This window comes from Mchenga conophoros, linkage group LG8 (assembly GCF_057382185.1).
Source record: "Mchenga conophoros isolate Kocher_MC1m ecotype Shallow Benthic linkage group LG8, M_conophoros_male_GT1.1, whole genome shotgun sequence".
Classification (NCBI taxonomy): Eukaryota; Metazoa; Chordata; class Actinopteri; order Cichliformes; family Cichlidae; genus Mchenga; species Mchenga conophoros.
Genome location: NC_140533.1, coordinates 11,818,500 through 11,834,225, shown reverse-complemented (window position 1 = coordinate 11,834,225; position 15,726 = coordinate 11,818,500). Strand labels below are relative to the sequence as shown.

At 42.9% G+C, this 15,726-nt stretch overlaps 1 protein-coding gene across 8 annotated transcripts; it reads left to right on the top strand.

Annotated features, from left to right (window-relative positions):
* Nucleotides 1-3,986: 3,986 nt before the first annotated feature.
* Nucleotides 3,987-15,406, top strand: mki67 (marker of proliferation Ki-67). 8 transcript variants are annotated; one of them, XM_085284110.1, is made up of 18 exons: nt 3,989-4,272; nt 4,835-4,937; nt 5,573-5,654; nt 5,830-5,945; nt 7,694-7,763; nt 7,892-7,967; nt 8,140-8,751; nt 8,862-9,094; nt 9,170-9,378; nt 9,460-9,492; nt 9,565-10,448; nt 10,749-10,864; nt 10,973-11,150; nt 11,241-11,384; nt 11,505-12,400; nt 12,586-12,634; nt 12,828-13,340; nt 13,495-15,406. In XM_085284110.1, the coding sequence occupies exons 2-18, from the start codon at nt 4,849-4,851 to the stop codon at nt 15,144-15,146; spliced, it is 5,952 nt and encodes a 1,983-aa protein (XP_085140236.1). In that variant the 5' UTR covers nt 3,989-4,272; nt 4,835-4,848; the 3' UTR covers nt 15,147-15,406. The 8 variants fall into 8 exon arrangements, with proteins under 8 accessions (XP_085140232.1, XP_085140236.1, XP_085140237.1 ...); XM_085284111.1 differs by having other exon boundaries at nt 9,170-9,645; nt 9,682-9,726; nt 9,868-10,448; XM_085284108.1 differs by having other exon boundaries at nt 9,460-10,448.
* Nucleotides 15,407-15,726: the final 320 nt, after the last annotated feature.

Sequence of the window (15,726 nt, the reverse complement as noted above, 5' to 3'; positions counted from 1 at the left end):
CTTTTCATTCATTTACACTGGTGAACCATCCACACGCAGTCACTGACTTTAATTATGCTTTCTGGAAGGTTTGGGGCCACTATTAACAGCCAGGAGCTGTGTTGCATGAATATATAACAGAGAAGCTTTATGACCACAATGAAAACCTCCATTACAGTAATGTCAGAGTAAAACATTATCCAGCACTGCAAATTTGTAAGCTGTAAAAATACTTTCTCTTGAAATGGTTTGGGTATTTTTTCTTTTTCAAATCGAAGCAACTCAGTGCATTTAGGTATGCAAATATAGTCAAGATGTCCTAATAAGGTCAACACAGAGAAGAGTGATTTAAGTGTCTTTTAATGTGGCCTGGTCATTGGTGCCAGGTGGGCTGGTCTGAGTATTTCAGCAACTGCTGATCTGCTGGGATTTACTCACATAACCATCTCTAGGGTTTACAGAGGATGATCAAAAAAGGAAGCTATCCAGTGAGCAGCAGTTCTCTGTGAAAATATGACAATGTTGATGACAGAGGAGAATGGCAAAGCTGCTTTGAAAGGATAGGAAGCCAACAGCAACTCAAATAAACACTTGTTATAACCAAAGTATGGAGAAGAGCATCTCTGAAAGCACAGCATAGCAAATCCTGAAGCCAATGGGCTCGAACAGCAGAAGACCACACCTTGTTCTATCAGCTAAGAACAGGAAATTGAAAATACAATTTTCCATGGGCTCACCAAAACTGAATGGAAAAAGATTGGAATAATGTTTCCTGGTCTGATGAGTCTCCTTCAGCATTTAACATAAACAGCATGAAAGCATGGATCCATCTTTTCAGGCTGGTGTTGATAATGGTGTAATAGTATGAGGATATTTTCTTTTTTGGCCCCTTTAATCCCGAAATAGTATTGTTTAAATGCCACAACCTACCTGGGTGTTGTTGCTGACCACATCTATCCCTCCAGTGGCTGCTTCCAGCAGGATAACGCACCATGTCACAGATCACAAATCTTCTGAAACTGCTTTTCAGAATGAGTTCACTGTACTCAAATGGTCTCCACAGTCACCAGGTGGTAGAACAAGAGATTGTCATCATAGATGTGCAAACGACACATCGCCATCAACTATGTGATGCTGTCATGTCAGTATGGTCAGAAAATATCAGAGGAATTTTTCCAGCACCTTGAAAGAAAAGGGGTTGAACGCAGTAGTAGCAAGCTATTCTTAAAAACAAACAAAAAAACTGGCTGATGAATCTATATGCAGATAGTGGAAAATAGATGCGTGCAGCATATCAGAATATACTAACTGGAAAAGAAACCAGTGTCAAGATAAAGATACCAGTACAGAAAACATTGTAAACAATACAGTAAATGTTCTTCAATAAATATCCCAAGTTAGCCAGTAAGCTATCCAGTAAATGTGTGAGAAATGTCTATTGTGAACCTACAGAACTTGCGGCCGCTGCGTCGGGTCTCGCCGTCAGCCACGAACACGCTGACCTCCACCAGGTTTGGATTGGTGAACACTAGATCGCTGAGTAATAAAACTTGTATTTTAAGGGATTTATTTATGACCCAAGGACTGAATTTCCTCTGTATAACTGAGACATGGTTGAGGGCCGGTGAGTCCAGCGCTTTCACAGATCTCTTACCTGATGGCTGCTGCTTTTTAAACTCTCCTCGAATATCAGGCAGAGGAGGAGGACTAGCGGTTGTTTTTAAGAAGCAGTATAAATGTAAACCACTGCCATTATCAACCTCAGCTAGGTCGCTCTCACACAGTGCTCTGTGCTGTGGTTTACAGACCCCCAAAATACAATAAGAACTTCCTTAAATGACTTTTCTGATCTGTTGGCTGAAATTATGCCCAAATATGATCATGTCCTTATTATTGGGGACTTCAATATTCATGTGTGCTGCCCTGACAAGCCAATGGCAAAGGACTTTTTAAATCTTATTGACTCTTTTGATCTTGTGCAACCTGTGTCTGTGCCTACACAAAAATATGGGCACACGTTGGATCTTGTTTTAACTCACAATTTACCTGTCTCTAACTTAGAGGTTTGTGATGTTGTATGGTCAGACCATAGGCCTGTCCTGTTTGAGGTTTTCCTTCCTTGTACTAAAGTTAATCTTCCTCCTGTTGCTGCTAGGAGCTTTCGTATTTTTAACCCTTCCTCTGCTGGACAGTTCTCTATTGTTTTTAATCAGAACGGCGGCCTTCCTGATTTCATATGCAATGATACAGAAGAGCTGAGTATGTGGTTTTACTCTGTCTGCCAAACTGCTTTAGATTCAGTGGCCCCCTTTAAGCTTAGGCAAGTAAAAGCCAAACCTGAACCCTGGCTGAATGAAGACACCCGGGCTGCCAGAAGAAAGTGTAGGAGAGCTGAACGTAAATGGAAGAAGGATCAACTTCAGGTGTCATACCAAATGTTACAAGATTACTGGAATTCTTACCAGAAAACTGTAAAAGATGCTAAGAGGAAACATTTTGCTGCTATTATTCAGGCAAATTGTCGTAAGCCTCATGTCTTATTTAAGACTATTGACATGGTCCTTCATGCTCCACAGACTGCTGGTGTCGAGTCTTCTCAGGAAATTTGTGAAAACTTCCTACACTTTTTTATTGATAAAGTGCTATCTGTCAAAGCGCAGACTTCCCAGTCTGTTCTCGACCCTTCTACCCCTGTCCCTAGTTCTGCTGTCTTTGACAGGTTCGAGCCAGTTTCCTTGCTCTGCCTGCAGGAGTTGGTTGCTCACATGAAGCCCTCAGGTTCCCCTTATGATGCTCTCCCTCCTCGATTTTTCAAAGAGGTTTTTCTCACTATAGCATCAGCTGTACAATCCATTGTAAATAGTAGTCTGTCCTCTGGTGTTGTACCTGTCAATCTCAAACATGCAGTGATTCAGCCTCTACTCAAGAAACCTGCTCTTGATCCTGATATTATTGCGAATTACAGACCTATTTCCAAACTGCCTTTTATCTCAAAGATTCTTGAAAAGGTAGTTTACAAGCAATTAATGTCCTTCCTAGAAGAACACGGTATTTTAGAAGTTTTCCAATCTGGTTTTAAAGCTTTACATAGTACCGAATCTGCCCTTTTAAGAGTTTTTAATGATGTGTTTTTGGCAAATGACTCAGGTGACTGTGTTATTATCGTGCTGTTAGATTTAACTGCTGCTTTTGATACAGTGGATCATAATATTTTAATTTCCCGTTTAGAGCAGTTGGTGGGTATGCGGAGTACCGCACTGCAGTGGCTCAGATCCTATTTGGCAGCTCCTTAAGGTACCGAAAACCAAGTATAAATTTAAAGGTGATCGTGCTTTTGCTGTAGTTGCTCCAAAGTTGTGGAATGATCTACCCTTGCATGTTAGGCAGGCCTCTTCTCTCTCTGAATTTAAAAGTCTTCTTAAAACATATTTATTCGCTGAAGACTTTGGCATTGATTAGAGGGGTTGACTCAATTTGTTTTAACATGTTTCAATTTATTTTAGTTTTTTAGTTATTTATTTTATCTTATCTCATTTTAATTTTCTTTACTTATGCTATTAGCATGTACAGCACTTTGTGAACTCTGGTTTTATGTTAAAGTGCTTTATAAATAAAGGTGGTATGGTATGGTATTGTGTAGACTGTATTTCTCACCATTGTGGAGCTGCTGTGAATGAAAAAGGTAAGTACTAGTAACTTTTTATTTTTGTATTTATTTGCATCAAAGTGGAATGAATATTCTGCTGAGCTTTAAATAGCCTACTTGGGCGCTTAGAGTGCTGCTTCGAGAAGTTTACTCTGCGCTACTAGCCCCACCCATTTTACGAAACGATGACGTCTGAGCCAATCACGATGCTTCGCGCGGAATTTCAAATATTTTCAAATGCCCATCCATTCACCGATGTGATATTGTTCCGCCAAATTTGTAAACAAAATAGTCCCTTTTGTCTAAACGCGAGTTCAATTTGATCAGAGCAAATACACAGTGCATGACAAACCTAGTATGACAAAATATTACACGCATTTCATTACAAAACACAAGTGAAGTCAAGTTTTAGTGGGGCGACCGAGTGCGTTTAAGTCTGGCGGATTGATATCACAACACTTCCCTGGACCAGGCGACGGACAACAAGGGACCGCTGTTGAAGGTTGCTTACGTTAGGTAGTCGTCGGCATGGCAGATTGTCGTTTTAACTTTAGGCTGATATGATCGTGTAGTTAAAGTCCTCGTTGTATCCTTGTCTATGTTTATGGATTTCCCAGGATTTCACGCATCTGCAAAGTGACTTTCAGGTGAGGATACGATAGTCCTAAACGACCGTTATATTAAAGTTTAATAAGTCGTGTAACACAAGTGGCGACCCGACATTAAGTTTTTTTAACGGTGGCGTTATAACGATACACGTTTTTTCTTTTTTTAACTAGAGAATGTAGTAAATGATAAAAAAACAATCAAACTTACAGCTAGCTATGTATTTCTGGCAAGACGAAAACTACAGTCGAGGCCACCATGCACGTGGGATACTGGGAAAACGTTTGCTAGCGCTTTACTGAGGAACAACGGTCCTGCTGGTTTGTAATAGAAATACAAAACAAATCTAGGATTAGATTAATCCTACATAGAGTTAAAAAGAAGTGTAGAATAAACTAAAACTACCTAAAATGTCATAAACCAAATTAAAAAAAAATAGCTAAATGTCATCGTTAGGTATGAATACAATGTTGCCGCCTAGTAAATGTCTTTCCTCGGCTTGGAACGACATTTAAATGCTATTTAACATTTAAAGTTTGATTGTCTAATGTGGATTTGACTGTGCCTTTCGCTGCTGACACTTGTGTTTCGTAATGTTCCCAGGTAACGTTGGGAAAATGCCGTTGCACGGTAAGATTGTCGTGATTAAGCGGAGTGGAGGAGATGGGACTGAATTTCCTCTGACTGCAGCATGTTTATTTGGAAGGTTGGTAGAGTTGGCCTTTGTTTACCTTCTGTTTTAATCCAATTTACAGTAGTGTTCATACATGTAAGACACCCTCGTGTACTACAGAAAACGCATACACTTCATCAATGTTTCTCATGTTGCGATTGTGATGGGCTATAAAAACTTTACTGTTAAGCTGTTGAAGTGAAGAAACTATGTTTGTTCTCATATACAGTAGACTTTACATTGTTAGATCAAAGCTCTCAAGAAAATCCACATCAGTTTTGCACCATCTGACCGGCTGTAGCTCAGGGAGGTAGAGCTGGTCACTTACTGATCGGAAGGTTGGTGGTTCGATCCCTGGCTCCTCCAGTCTGCATGTCAAGTATCCTTGGGCAAGATACTAACCCGAACTTGCTCTCCGATGGGTCCATCGGAGTATGAATGTCGTTAGAAAGCACTATGTATAAATAAAGTGCTTGTGAGAATGGGTATGATTGGGTGAATGAGGCATGTTGTATAGAGCGCTTTGAGTACTCCGTGAGAGTAGAAAAGCGCTCTATAAGAATCAGTCTTTCTTCATGAGCCTTTAAAGATCAGCTCCCAGTTACATGTAAATATGAAGAGGTTCCACTTATCATGCAGCTGAATGCCTTCTGCTTGTGACCTTACAGGAAGCCTGACTGTGATATTCGTATTCAGCTTCCTCAAGTCTCCAAGGAGCACTGCCGGATTGACTTGAATGAGAATAAAGAGGTAAGAAAATACAAGGAGCGCGACTGCTTTAATGGCCTTAGTTTGCCGATATTTAAAAAATGATTGCTGTGGGGAATGTTTGCTTAGATGCTGTGTAATCATGTAGTTGTGCTTCTGCTTTGAAATGTTTTCATTGTTCATGTGGTGTTTCTCTCTCGCTCTGTCTTTCTGCCAGGTCATTTTGACCAATTTAAGCTCAGCAAATCCAACGCTTGTCAATGGCGAGGTTTTGCAGCAGTCTGAGCGCTTGAAGCATGGAGATGTTATAACCATTATCGACCGTTCTTTCAGGTGAGTGTGGTCTGAAAGAAACATTTTAACAACCTTTTTTCATAAGCCGTTAGACAAACGCTGAGGTAAAGGGCATTCAAGTTGCGTGTGTTGTTGGAACAGAAGTCTAATCTCTGAAATGCAACCTGCAAAAAGTCAAGGATGTGAGGAACCCGCTGAAACCGAATGTAATGCTTAAGCCCAACAATAGAGATTGACAGACCACGTGACTTTCGCGCATTGCATGCCGGTAACTCGTGGCAAAACAATCCAAATACCTGCATCAAATGCAAGCATTTGCAGCACCGCAAAACGTTCATTCTTCGGTTCCAATAAATTCTTGCTTTTTCTTTGCCCCCCAAAAAGGTATGTACAAAACGAAGGAGAACAATGCCGGTCCGTGCAAAGACAGACTTAATGAAAAGTCAAAGAAAAGGTACGAGGAAAAAAATCAAACCAGTGAAAGTGTTAGACCCTTACGAGCACACAGAGGGACAAAATACGTTAGCGTGTTGCCCAACTACACCACGCTCATATTTATAATTATACGGTTCTTTGAGTGAGTGCATACACTCGTGAAGTTTAGTAACTTCAGGTCACTGCAACAAGCCCAGGTACAGTTTACCGACGGATGGGTGCAGGACCTTGAAATGCACCGTGTAGAAAGTAAAGACCATCGTACATATCAAAAGTTTACCAGTCTCACAAATCGTCTTCATAAATACACATTCGCTAACAGTTTATTAATAGGACCTTTGAGCTCAACGGTAATTAATTAGTAGAAGAAATAATTTCTGGTTCATTACAGAAATGTAGCAGTGACAATAATATTGTATGCTGTAATCGTACTGGGCAATTAGTGATACAAAACAACAGTTTTGTCCTGTGAATAAAAGTATATGTTTTTGTCAGTGTACCATGGTAATAACAGAAGCGAAACACAATATTGTGTCAGGACAATTTACTATTTATGCACAATAAATAAAGGAGCATAGCGCGACAATTTCTGTTCAGCGCCAGACTTGCTTGTAACCTATATCACCAATTATGTGATAAAAATGACGCATTAACTACAACAGCAGACTGACCTTTGTGGAAATGCTTGGAGCAGACTAACCTGTGAGCTGGAGGGTTCTGGGACGTTATATTTTGTCTTTGAATGGCTGCAATCCAGTCGCCTCTTTGTTACTTCGGAAACATGGCTCGAACAATTTCTCTTCAACGACGTAATCCGATAACAACCGATCTCTTTACCCGTCGGCTTTCCGTGGCTGTCATGCGACCGGCTATTGCAGTTAATAATACAACAGCTTCTTGCCATTTTTTTGTGTTTCTTTTTATCGCTGTATAACTGATTTCAATTGAAAGCCTGCGTGCGCTAGTACCTCTTGCCACGAGTTCCCAGAATTTGCGGTTTTACCCCTGAGTGACGTCACATTTTCAATCTCTATACTAATATGAAATCTGTGTTGGCCGTTTCAGTTAACATGGTATTGGTTTGTTGGTTATTATTGCTAAATGCAAATTCAGGTGAGCAGCACTGGAGTTAATTTATTGTTTTTCATGTAGAGATAAAAATGAGATAATCTATCTTGTAGAAAAGTGGTGGGTAATTGGAATCTTCTGATGTGTTTAACATATTTTAAGAGCTCATAGATTATACTGCTTGCAGTGGAAATGAAACAGTCCTGTACTTAGTGTCTCCATGTTAGCATTGTCATGGTCACCCTAAAGGGCGTCTTCTATGTCTTTGCTTTTGATTATTTCAGGTTTGAGTATCCTCCGGCACAAACGCCAAAGAAGAGGTCTGCCATTGGAGGCAAACCTGAAACCCTCAAGGTAATTTTATTTATTTATTTATTTTCCTTTTAAACCACTCTATTTCAGCCTTCCACAACTCTCTTAAAAAAGTTATTACCTTTCTAATAAATTGGATTGTTTTACTAATGGGGGCGTCTTATTCTTAGGTTCTTCAAGACCAGCAAGTGGGTGACACCCCTATTGTGGAAAAAGGAGAAAAGAGATTCTCTGAAGTGTCATCAGGTGTGATTTCTATTTAGAAACAGTCGTTTTTAGCAATGTAGCTATGTGAAGCAGCGTACATTTACTAAATATGTCTGAAAATAAGCAGACCCATGTAACCAAAGCTGTAAATGGTCTTGCAGAACAAGCAGCTAAACAGCCACTGACTGATTTGTTTTATTATTTTTTTAAGATACTTGTCTTAAAGATGGAGCCAGCCATGACAATATTCAGCGTTCCTTGGAGAAAACCGGAGAGTTGGAGTCCAAGGCAGATGATAGCCTGCTACAAGGCAAGAGCAACTCCCCCTTCAGCGACCTGTATCAAATGATCAAAAAATCTCTGGATGTCAAGACCCCTCGGAAATCTTGTGCCAGTCAGCTTGCAACGCCTTCCTCAAAGGTCGCCTCTCCAAAACCCAATTCGGTCAGAAAAGGTAGTGCCATTTTCACTGAGAGAAAAAGCACTCCTAAGAAAAGTGAAGTTCTAGCTGGACCTGGAAGTACAAACGGGGGAACCCCAACGTCTGTGAGGAAGCAAGCGAAGGTTCCAGCTGCGGAGACGGCTGAACCCAGAGCAGAAAAGGCTGAAAATGGCAGCGTGATTGAAACGGCTTCACCTCGGAAAAGAAATGGCGCAACTCCTCAGAAGTTTACTGTAAATGAGGTTATTGAGCAAATTACAGCTGAAACACCCAAGTCGCCTGCGAGGAGGAGGAGTAAGGAAATGTCACCTGGCAAAACTCCAGTGACCAAGAACCAAGAAGAAAAAACAAAGGCATCACCCAGGAATTCAGCTGGAAAAGGTTTTCCTGCTCAAAATTGAATTATAATATTTCTGGGTGTGGCTGTATAATTGATATTGTACACTTCTGGTAGCTTGATACTAATGTACGAGCATATTTTGTTTTCATAGGAAAAGAAGTGTCCAAAAAACGCAAGAGTGGAGAACTCGGAGAAGACGTGCCCAAACAGCAAGCGAAGAGGAAACGCGTTTCCTTTGGAGGTTACCTGAGCCCAGAGCTGTTTGACAAACGGTTGCCTCCTGACTCTCCATTACGCAAGGGGGCTACCCCACGGAGGAGCTTGTCTCTCTTGAGACCCAAGCAGTCACTGCTTAGACGAGCATCCGTCATCGGCTTGCTAAAAGTAAGAATGGGCAGTTTAAAGTGACAGTATACTTGGAATGTTAAACACTTATTTAAAACATATTGTTTTCCATAGGAGGGCAGCCCACGTGCAAAAAGTCCTGCAAAAACAAAAACACCATCACCTAAGAAATCACCGAGCAAGAAAATGGCTTCTCCTAAGACTCCAACTTCTGGGAAGAAGTCTCCCAAATCCAGATCACCATCACCCAAGGCAGCATCTCCCGCGAAGAAGTCGCCCAAGTCCAGGTCCCCGTCTCCCGCGAAGAAGTCGCCCAAGTCCAGGTCCCCGTCTCCCGCGAAGAAGTCGCCCAAGTCACCCAAGTCCAGGTCCCCGTCTCCCGCGAAGAAGTCGCCCAAGTCCAGGTCCCCGTCTCCTGCAAAGTCGCCCAAGTCCAGGTCCCCGTCTCCCGCGAAGAAGTCGCCCAAGTCCAGGTCCCCGTCTCCCGCGAAGAAGTCGCCCAAGTCCAGGTCCCCGTCTCCCGCGAAGAAGTCGCCCAAGTCACCCAAGTCCGGGTCCCCATCTCCCGCGAAGAAGTCACCCAAGTCCGGGTCCCCGTCTCCTGCGAAGAAGTCGCCCAAGTCCAGGTCCCCGTCTCCCGCGAAGAAGTCGCCCAAGTCACCCAAGTCCAGGTCCCCGTCTCCCGCGAAGAAGTCGCCCAAGTCCAGGTCCCCGTCTCCTGCAAAGTCGCCCAAGTCCAGGTCCCCGTCTCCCGCGAAGAAGTCGCCCAAGTCCAGGTCCCCGTCTCCCGCGAAGAAGTCGCCCAAGTCCAGGTCCCCGTCTCCCGCGAAGAAGTCGCCCAAGTCACCCAAGTCCAGGTCCCCGTCTCCCAAAGCAGCTTCTCCTACCAATAAATCACCCAAATCTAGATCTGCTTCTCCTAAAGCAACCGCGAATAAATCACCAAAATCCAAGAGCCCATCTCCTGCAAGAGGAAGATCTCCTTCTAAAGTGGAAACTCCTAAAACCAATGAACAGCAGAAAACTCAACGCAGGGCTTCAGCCCCAGGGCAGATTCCCCACGAGCAAGTTCCTGCTGGAAAAAGAAGGGCAACTGTGGGTTTGCCTGGTACTTCTCTGGAAAGTGTCCCTACTGTCGTCCTTACACCAGCTAAAACTCCCACTAATTCAGGAGTTCAGACCCCCACAGTCAAGGGGCGATTTTCTGTGTCACAAATTAGTACACCCTCTCCAATAGCTGAAGCCGACAAGGTCACTGACCAGGTTCTTTTGCCCACCGTCACCCCTAAAACACACAAGGGAAGGAAAAGCACCTCGCAGAAGACTCCAGGTGCTGCGAAGAGTGCAGTAAAGATGCACAGAAGAAGTGGCATTTCAAGAGCATCTATAAAAGGTATGATAAGTGCTGAAATGTTTGATAGCTGGTTTCAACTCTTGGTTTTTGTTCCCAGCACTAGAAATCTGTCAGTTCCAGTCAGAATGAAGGTCATTAGTGGGAGTAGCTGAAAGCTACTTGTTTTACTCATTTTCTTTTTATCATCTTTAAAAATGTAAATTTAATTTAATCTTTCAAAGCTGTTTATAATTAATTAATGCAGTTGTTGTGGAAAAAGAAATCTGATGATCACGATGAGAATGAGAAGATTAATTTTGTGTGTTTTCTTTCTTTCTTTTTTCTCTCATGTCCATCCAGTCTCCAATCCTTGGGCGCACATTGTGAAATTTGGTCAACCTAAGGCTCAAGTTGTTGCTCCACTTAAAAAAACCATTGGCCAAAAGCCTAAGAAGAGAGCAGTGCCCAAACCACAGGTACATATTGTACCAAGTACAGTTATGTTTTATGTTTATGCGTCTGTTGTTCTGAATCTTTATAATGATCTTTATCAAATCTACTTGTCTTTCCAAAACACCAATCAGACACCTGCCAGAAATCTGAAGGGCTACGTGAGCACTGGACATGCAGACTCGCCCGCCACCATTGTTGTTGGTAGAGCACACAGACAGACCGTTGTGCAGCCAACTGGTGCTGCACCAAGAGTGGTCACCAGTGTTGCACTCTTCAAAAAGAACATGAAAATGGATGAAGACTTGACTGGTAAGCACCTCTCCTTCATCCGCAGCAGGTGGTGAAACTTGTGGCCAATTTCAGTTTTGTGCCTTCTTACATTGTGCTGTTTGATTTCAGGTATTTCTGAAATGTTTAAAACTCCTGTAAACGAAAGGAAGCGGAAGTCTTTAATCGATGATAACAGCGTCACAAAGACACCAGCTGGAGGTCAGAGCGCATCTGTGATGGAGCCATCTGTGCTGAGCACACCAGAGGAACCAGGTAAGCTGTGTATTTGTGGTGTTTTGATTGGTAGTGAATCTTGAGTTCTGCATAGTCCAAATAAGCTGGCTGGGACATTAAATTGTTATAAAGGAAAACAAAAATATGACTTATTTACAGGTGAGATGATAGTATCTCCGCTGAGTGTTACATCTGCAGTAAAAGGCAGAAGATACAACAATGAGGCAGTCCAACGCCTCCTTGATGAAGATCAAGACGCCACCTTCATCGGCCAGATTCAGTCAGAGTCAAGTGAACGGCAGAATGCAGATTTGCAGGTGTCCACTGTAACAACTCCCAAACTGAGGCCAGAATTACCAGATTCTCTGACCGGAGTTAAGAGGATCATGAAAACGCCAAAACAGAAGGCTGAGCCTGTTGAAGATTTGAGAGGGAAGCTGTTGAAAACTCCAAAACAGAAGCCTGAAAAACAGGAGTGCCTCACTGGAGTCAAGAGGATCATGAAGACTCCGAGACAGAAAGCCGAACCTTTAGAGGACATCAGAGGGAATCTTCTGAAGACTCCCAAACAGAAGCCTGAACAGCAAGAGTGCTTCACTGGGGTTAAGAGAATATTTAGAACTCCAAAGGAGAAGGCTGAACCGCTTGAAGACCTTCAAGGGAAGATTCTGAAGACCCCCGAAGTCCCAGAAGCTGGTGATGCCAGTTTGGGTGGTGGTAAGGAGCTTCTGCAGACGCCAGCACAGTTGCAAGAATCTGACGCAAAAGGCATGAAAACTCCAAAAAGCTCTCCAGTGGTTCACCTCACTGGAGTCAAGAGAGTGATGAAGACACCTGTGGAGAAAGGTGCTCCTGTCGAAGATGTGGTTGGCGTGAAGAGGCTCATGAGAACTCCCAGACAGAAAGGCGAACCTGTTGAGGCGAATTTCGGGCTCAAGAGACTCATGAAGTCGCCAAGGCTGAGGGGTAATGCTCCAGTGGAGGACTTCGAGGGACTTCAAGAACTTATGGAGGAGCCACTGACTGAGCCCACAGTACAACCAGAGGCAAAGGAGGTAATGCATTCAGTATTCATACAAAATACATGCCCACCAAAAAAGTCTGAACATCTGTCTGTTACTGAGTTAACTCTTATCAATGCCATTGCCTCTAATCCCTGGTTTTAGAAAGTTGTTTGGTGTGCATGGTTTAGTTTTCTAACAAGACCTCATTGTCCAAATTGGTTTTGTTCTATTTTTAGCAGGGTGAAGCTCAGATGTCTCTCGACAGCAGTGCAAACGTGGTAAAAGGTGGGTTAGGTTAACTAAAACTGTTAAATGTTTGTTCTTGGGAGCGTGGACTTGAAAAGGGTTTGATCAGTGTGACTTTCTTTTGTAATGTTGTCAAAACATATCAGCCTCCACACAGATTCAGCGTTAAACTGTTTCTTTCTCCCCTCTCTCTCTCTCCTTTTGGATGATGATGATGATAATAAAACATCAGATGCCATGGAAACGGTCTCTCAGGCAGATGCAGTACTTCTTGAGGAAGCTGAGGTGAAGACTGCTGTGAATGCAGATCCTGCACATGAGAAGAAATCTGTACGAGGCAGAAGGGCAAAAATGGTGGAATCTAAAGCAGCTGAGGATAAACAGGAAGAGCCTGTAATCCCTGCTCCATCCAGAGGAAGAAGAGGAAAGAAAACTGAAGCTACAGCACCACCTGCTGTTAGACAGACAAGAGGCAGAAATGCGAAGACAGCTGTTGAGCTGTCAGCAGAAGAGAATCACCTTCCTTCTCCCAAAGTTGCTCCTAAGCCAAAAAGGGGTAGAAGTGCACAGCAGTCTTCTGATGAGCCTGAAGTTGCTGCTGAAGCTGAGCGTGTTCAGAGCCACCCACTTGATGTTGAGGAGAAAGCAAATGAAAGTGCTGTGCCCAAGCGAGGAAGAAGAGCTAAGCAACCCAAAAAGTCACAGCAACGAAATGCAACTGAGGATGTTCCCCAAGATACACCAGGTATAACACTTTAGATTATTTAGTGCCTTCTCTTAGGAAGTATAACTAATAACTGAGCATGTTGCATTATGTTATTTCATTTTTATCATATGTATGTTTATAATTTATGTATAATTTTCTCCCCCTTGTTTTATCTTGCTCTTGTTTAAATTAGATGCAAATGTAGCCTGCAGTGACCAGCCTGAGGTGTTGCCAGGCAGAGCTGATGAAAACAAATCTGATGCCATGGAAACTGTTGTCCAAGCACGTCAAGCTGAAAGCTTACTTCACGTGCAGACACCAGCTTCAGTTCAGAAGAAATCTGTCCGAGGCAGAAGAGCAAAACAGGCCGAATCTGAAGAACTTGAAGATAAAAAAGAGGCAGCTGAAATTGCTGAAGATCCCATTGTGCCTACTCCAGCGAGAGGAGAAAGAAGAGGGAAGAAAATGGAAGCTGTAGCGCCACCTGCAGCTAGACACACAAAAAGAGGCAGAAATGCAAAGTCTCAGGAGAGCACCTCTGAGACCTCCGCTGATGCCAGTGCCCAAGCGTCTCTGATAAACACCAGTCTGTCTGCACTCCAGACAGAAGAAGCTGTTGTTAAGCCAGTCAGAGGGAGGAGAGCAAAACAAACACCTGTTAAGCCAGCTCAACCAGAGCCTGAAACGGTTGAAACAGCAAGTGGGGAACAGAGCCAAGTGGAAAACTCTGGGCCTCAGAAGACCACTCTTCCCACTGCTGGAAAACCACGAAGAGGGAGAAAGGCAAGACAGGATACCGCTGAACAGAATGAGGTGACAGAAGAGGTGGTCAAGCAGGCAGCAGTGGAGACGAATGAGCAGTCTCAGCCTCCAGCCAGAGTAAAGAGGGGCAGAAATGCCAAACAGGATGAAGAAAAGATGAATGAGCCTGCTAAAAAAATAAAACTAACAAGAAAGTCTGAGGAGGCCCAAACGGAATTAACAGAAGCCCAAACTGTTAAAATGGTCATTTCAGAAACAACAGAACCAGCCCAGATAAGCGAACAGGCCAGTGTGGCCACGAAGCCCAGAAGAGGAGGGCGGAAAGCAAAACAAGACACAGAGAGTGTGGAATCCATTGAGGTCCAAGAGGTCCCTGTTCTCAGCACAGAAAATAAACCCAAACGAGGCAGGAGGGGAAAACCAGCTAAAGCCACTGCCGAAAGTCCTGAACACAAGCCGAAGGCTGAGGAGGCGAAAAACGCTGAGCCACTTTCCTCGTCTATGAAAACTAGCAGGTCAAGGGGAGTGAGGGCTTCTGCTAAATGTGAGACTTCACAAGCCATTCCAGCCAAGAGAGCCCGCAGAGGTACAACTGTTTCTCCTGAGGAGGTCAGCACAGAATCCACAGTTTTGGTTTCCGAGCCTGCTCCCACGTCAGTGGAACCAGCAAGAAAGGGAAGACGGGGAGCATTCAAGTCCACAACAGAAGAGCCTACGACGACTACTGATCAGAAGAATCCTGAAGCTGTTGAGAGCAACGCAAAGATGCCCAAAAGATGCGTTAAGTGGAAATCACACTTGGAAGTCTTTGAGATTCCAAAGGCGACACCTGTAAAAGCAGCGCGAGGTAAGAAGTCTAAAGCTGCAGACCAAGTCAACAGTGAAAGCAAAAATGTGTCAAATGATGCCAACAAAACTGAAGAGGAGGATCTCTCAGATAAAGCTGTTGACAGTAGACCTGTTAAGAGAGTCGGACGAGGGGCGAAGACTGCTGCCAAAGTGGAACCTGCAAACAACCCAGAGAAAAACGTTGAAGCCAAAACGCAGCCTAAAACCCGCAGAGGAAGATCAGCAAACAAATAGATGTATTTGTACACATCAGTACCTTTTTAATGATAATCTATTTTTGTACTTGTGGCTTTTTTTCTCTCTCTCTCTCTTTTTTTTTTTAAGATTGTAATGCTTTGTAGTCCATAGTTTTATAGTGAAAAAGCTTTGCCTGAGTTCAGCAGGGAATCTTTGTTTTTAATCATTTGGTGTCAAGCTGTATTATTCTTCACTGATTCTGCAAATACTTTATGGTTCAAAAAATTGGTTATTAAATTTTTTTCTACATTAGAAAATGTGTGGAAATTGTTTTTATTTTATTAAAAAATGTTTAAATCACAATTTTTGAATGCATCTACATATTGGGTTCAGCTGGTAAATAGATGATCAGGTTAGAAGTAAACACAGTTTATAACTCAAATAGTTATTAGTGTAATAGAATTAGTGATAAAGAAAATAATAGTATGTTTAGCCTGTTATCATAGTGGGCTTTGTGACAATGTTTTAATTAAATGTGTCCTGAGACCTCTGCTGTAACTACCTCAGAGGTTGTAATTTAAGCTCTATTCTGCAGTAGGTTTACAGTTCACCTTAAGTGAAAGGCTTAAAGGTTTCA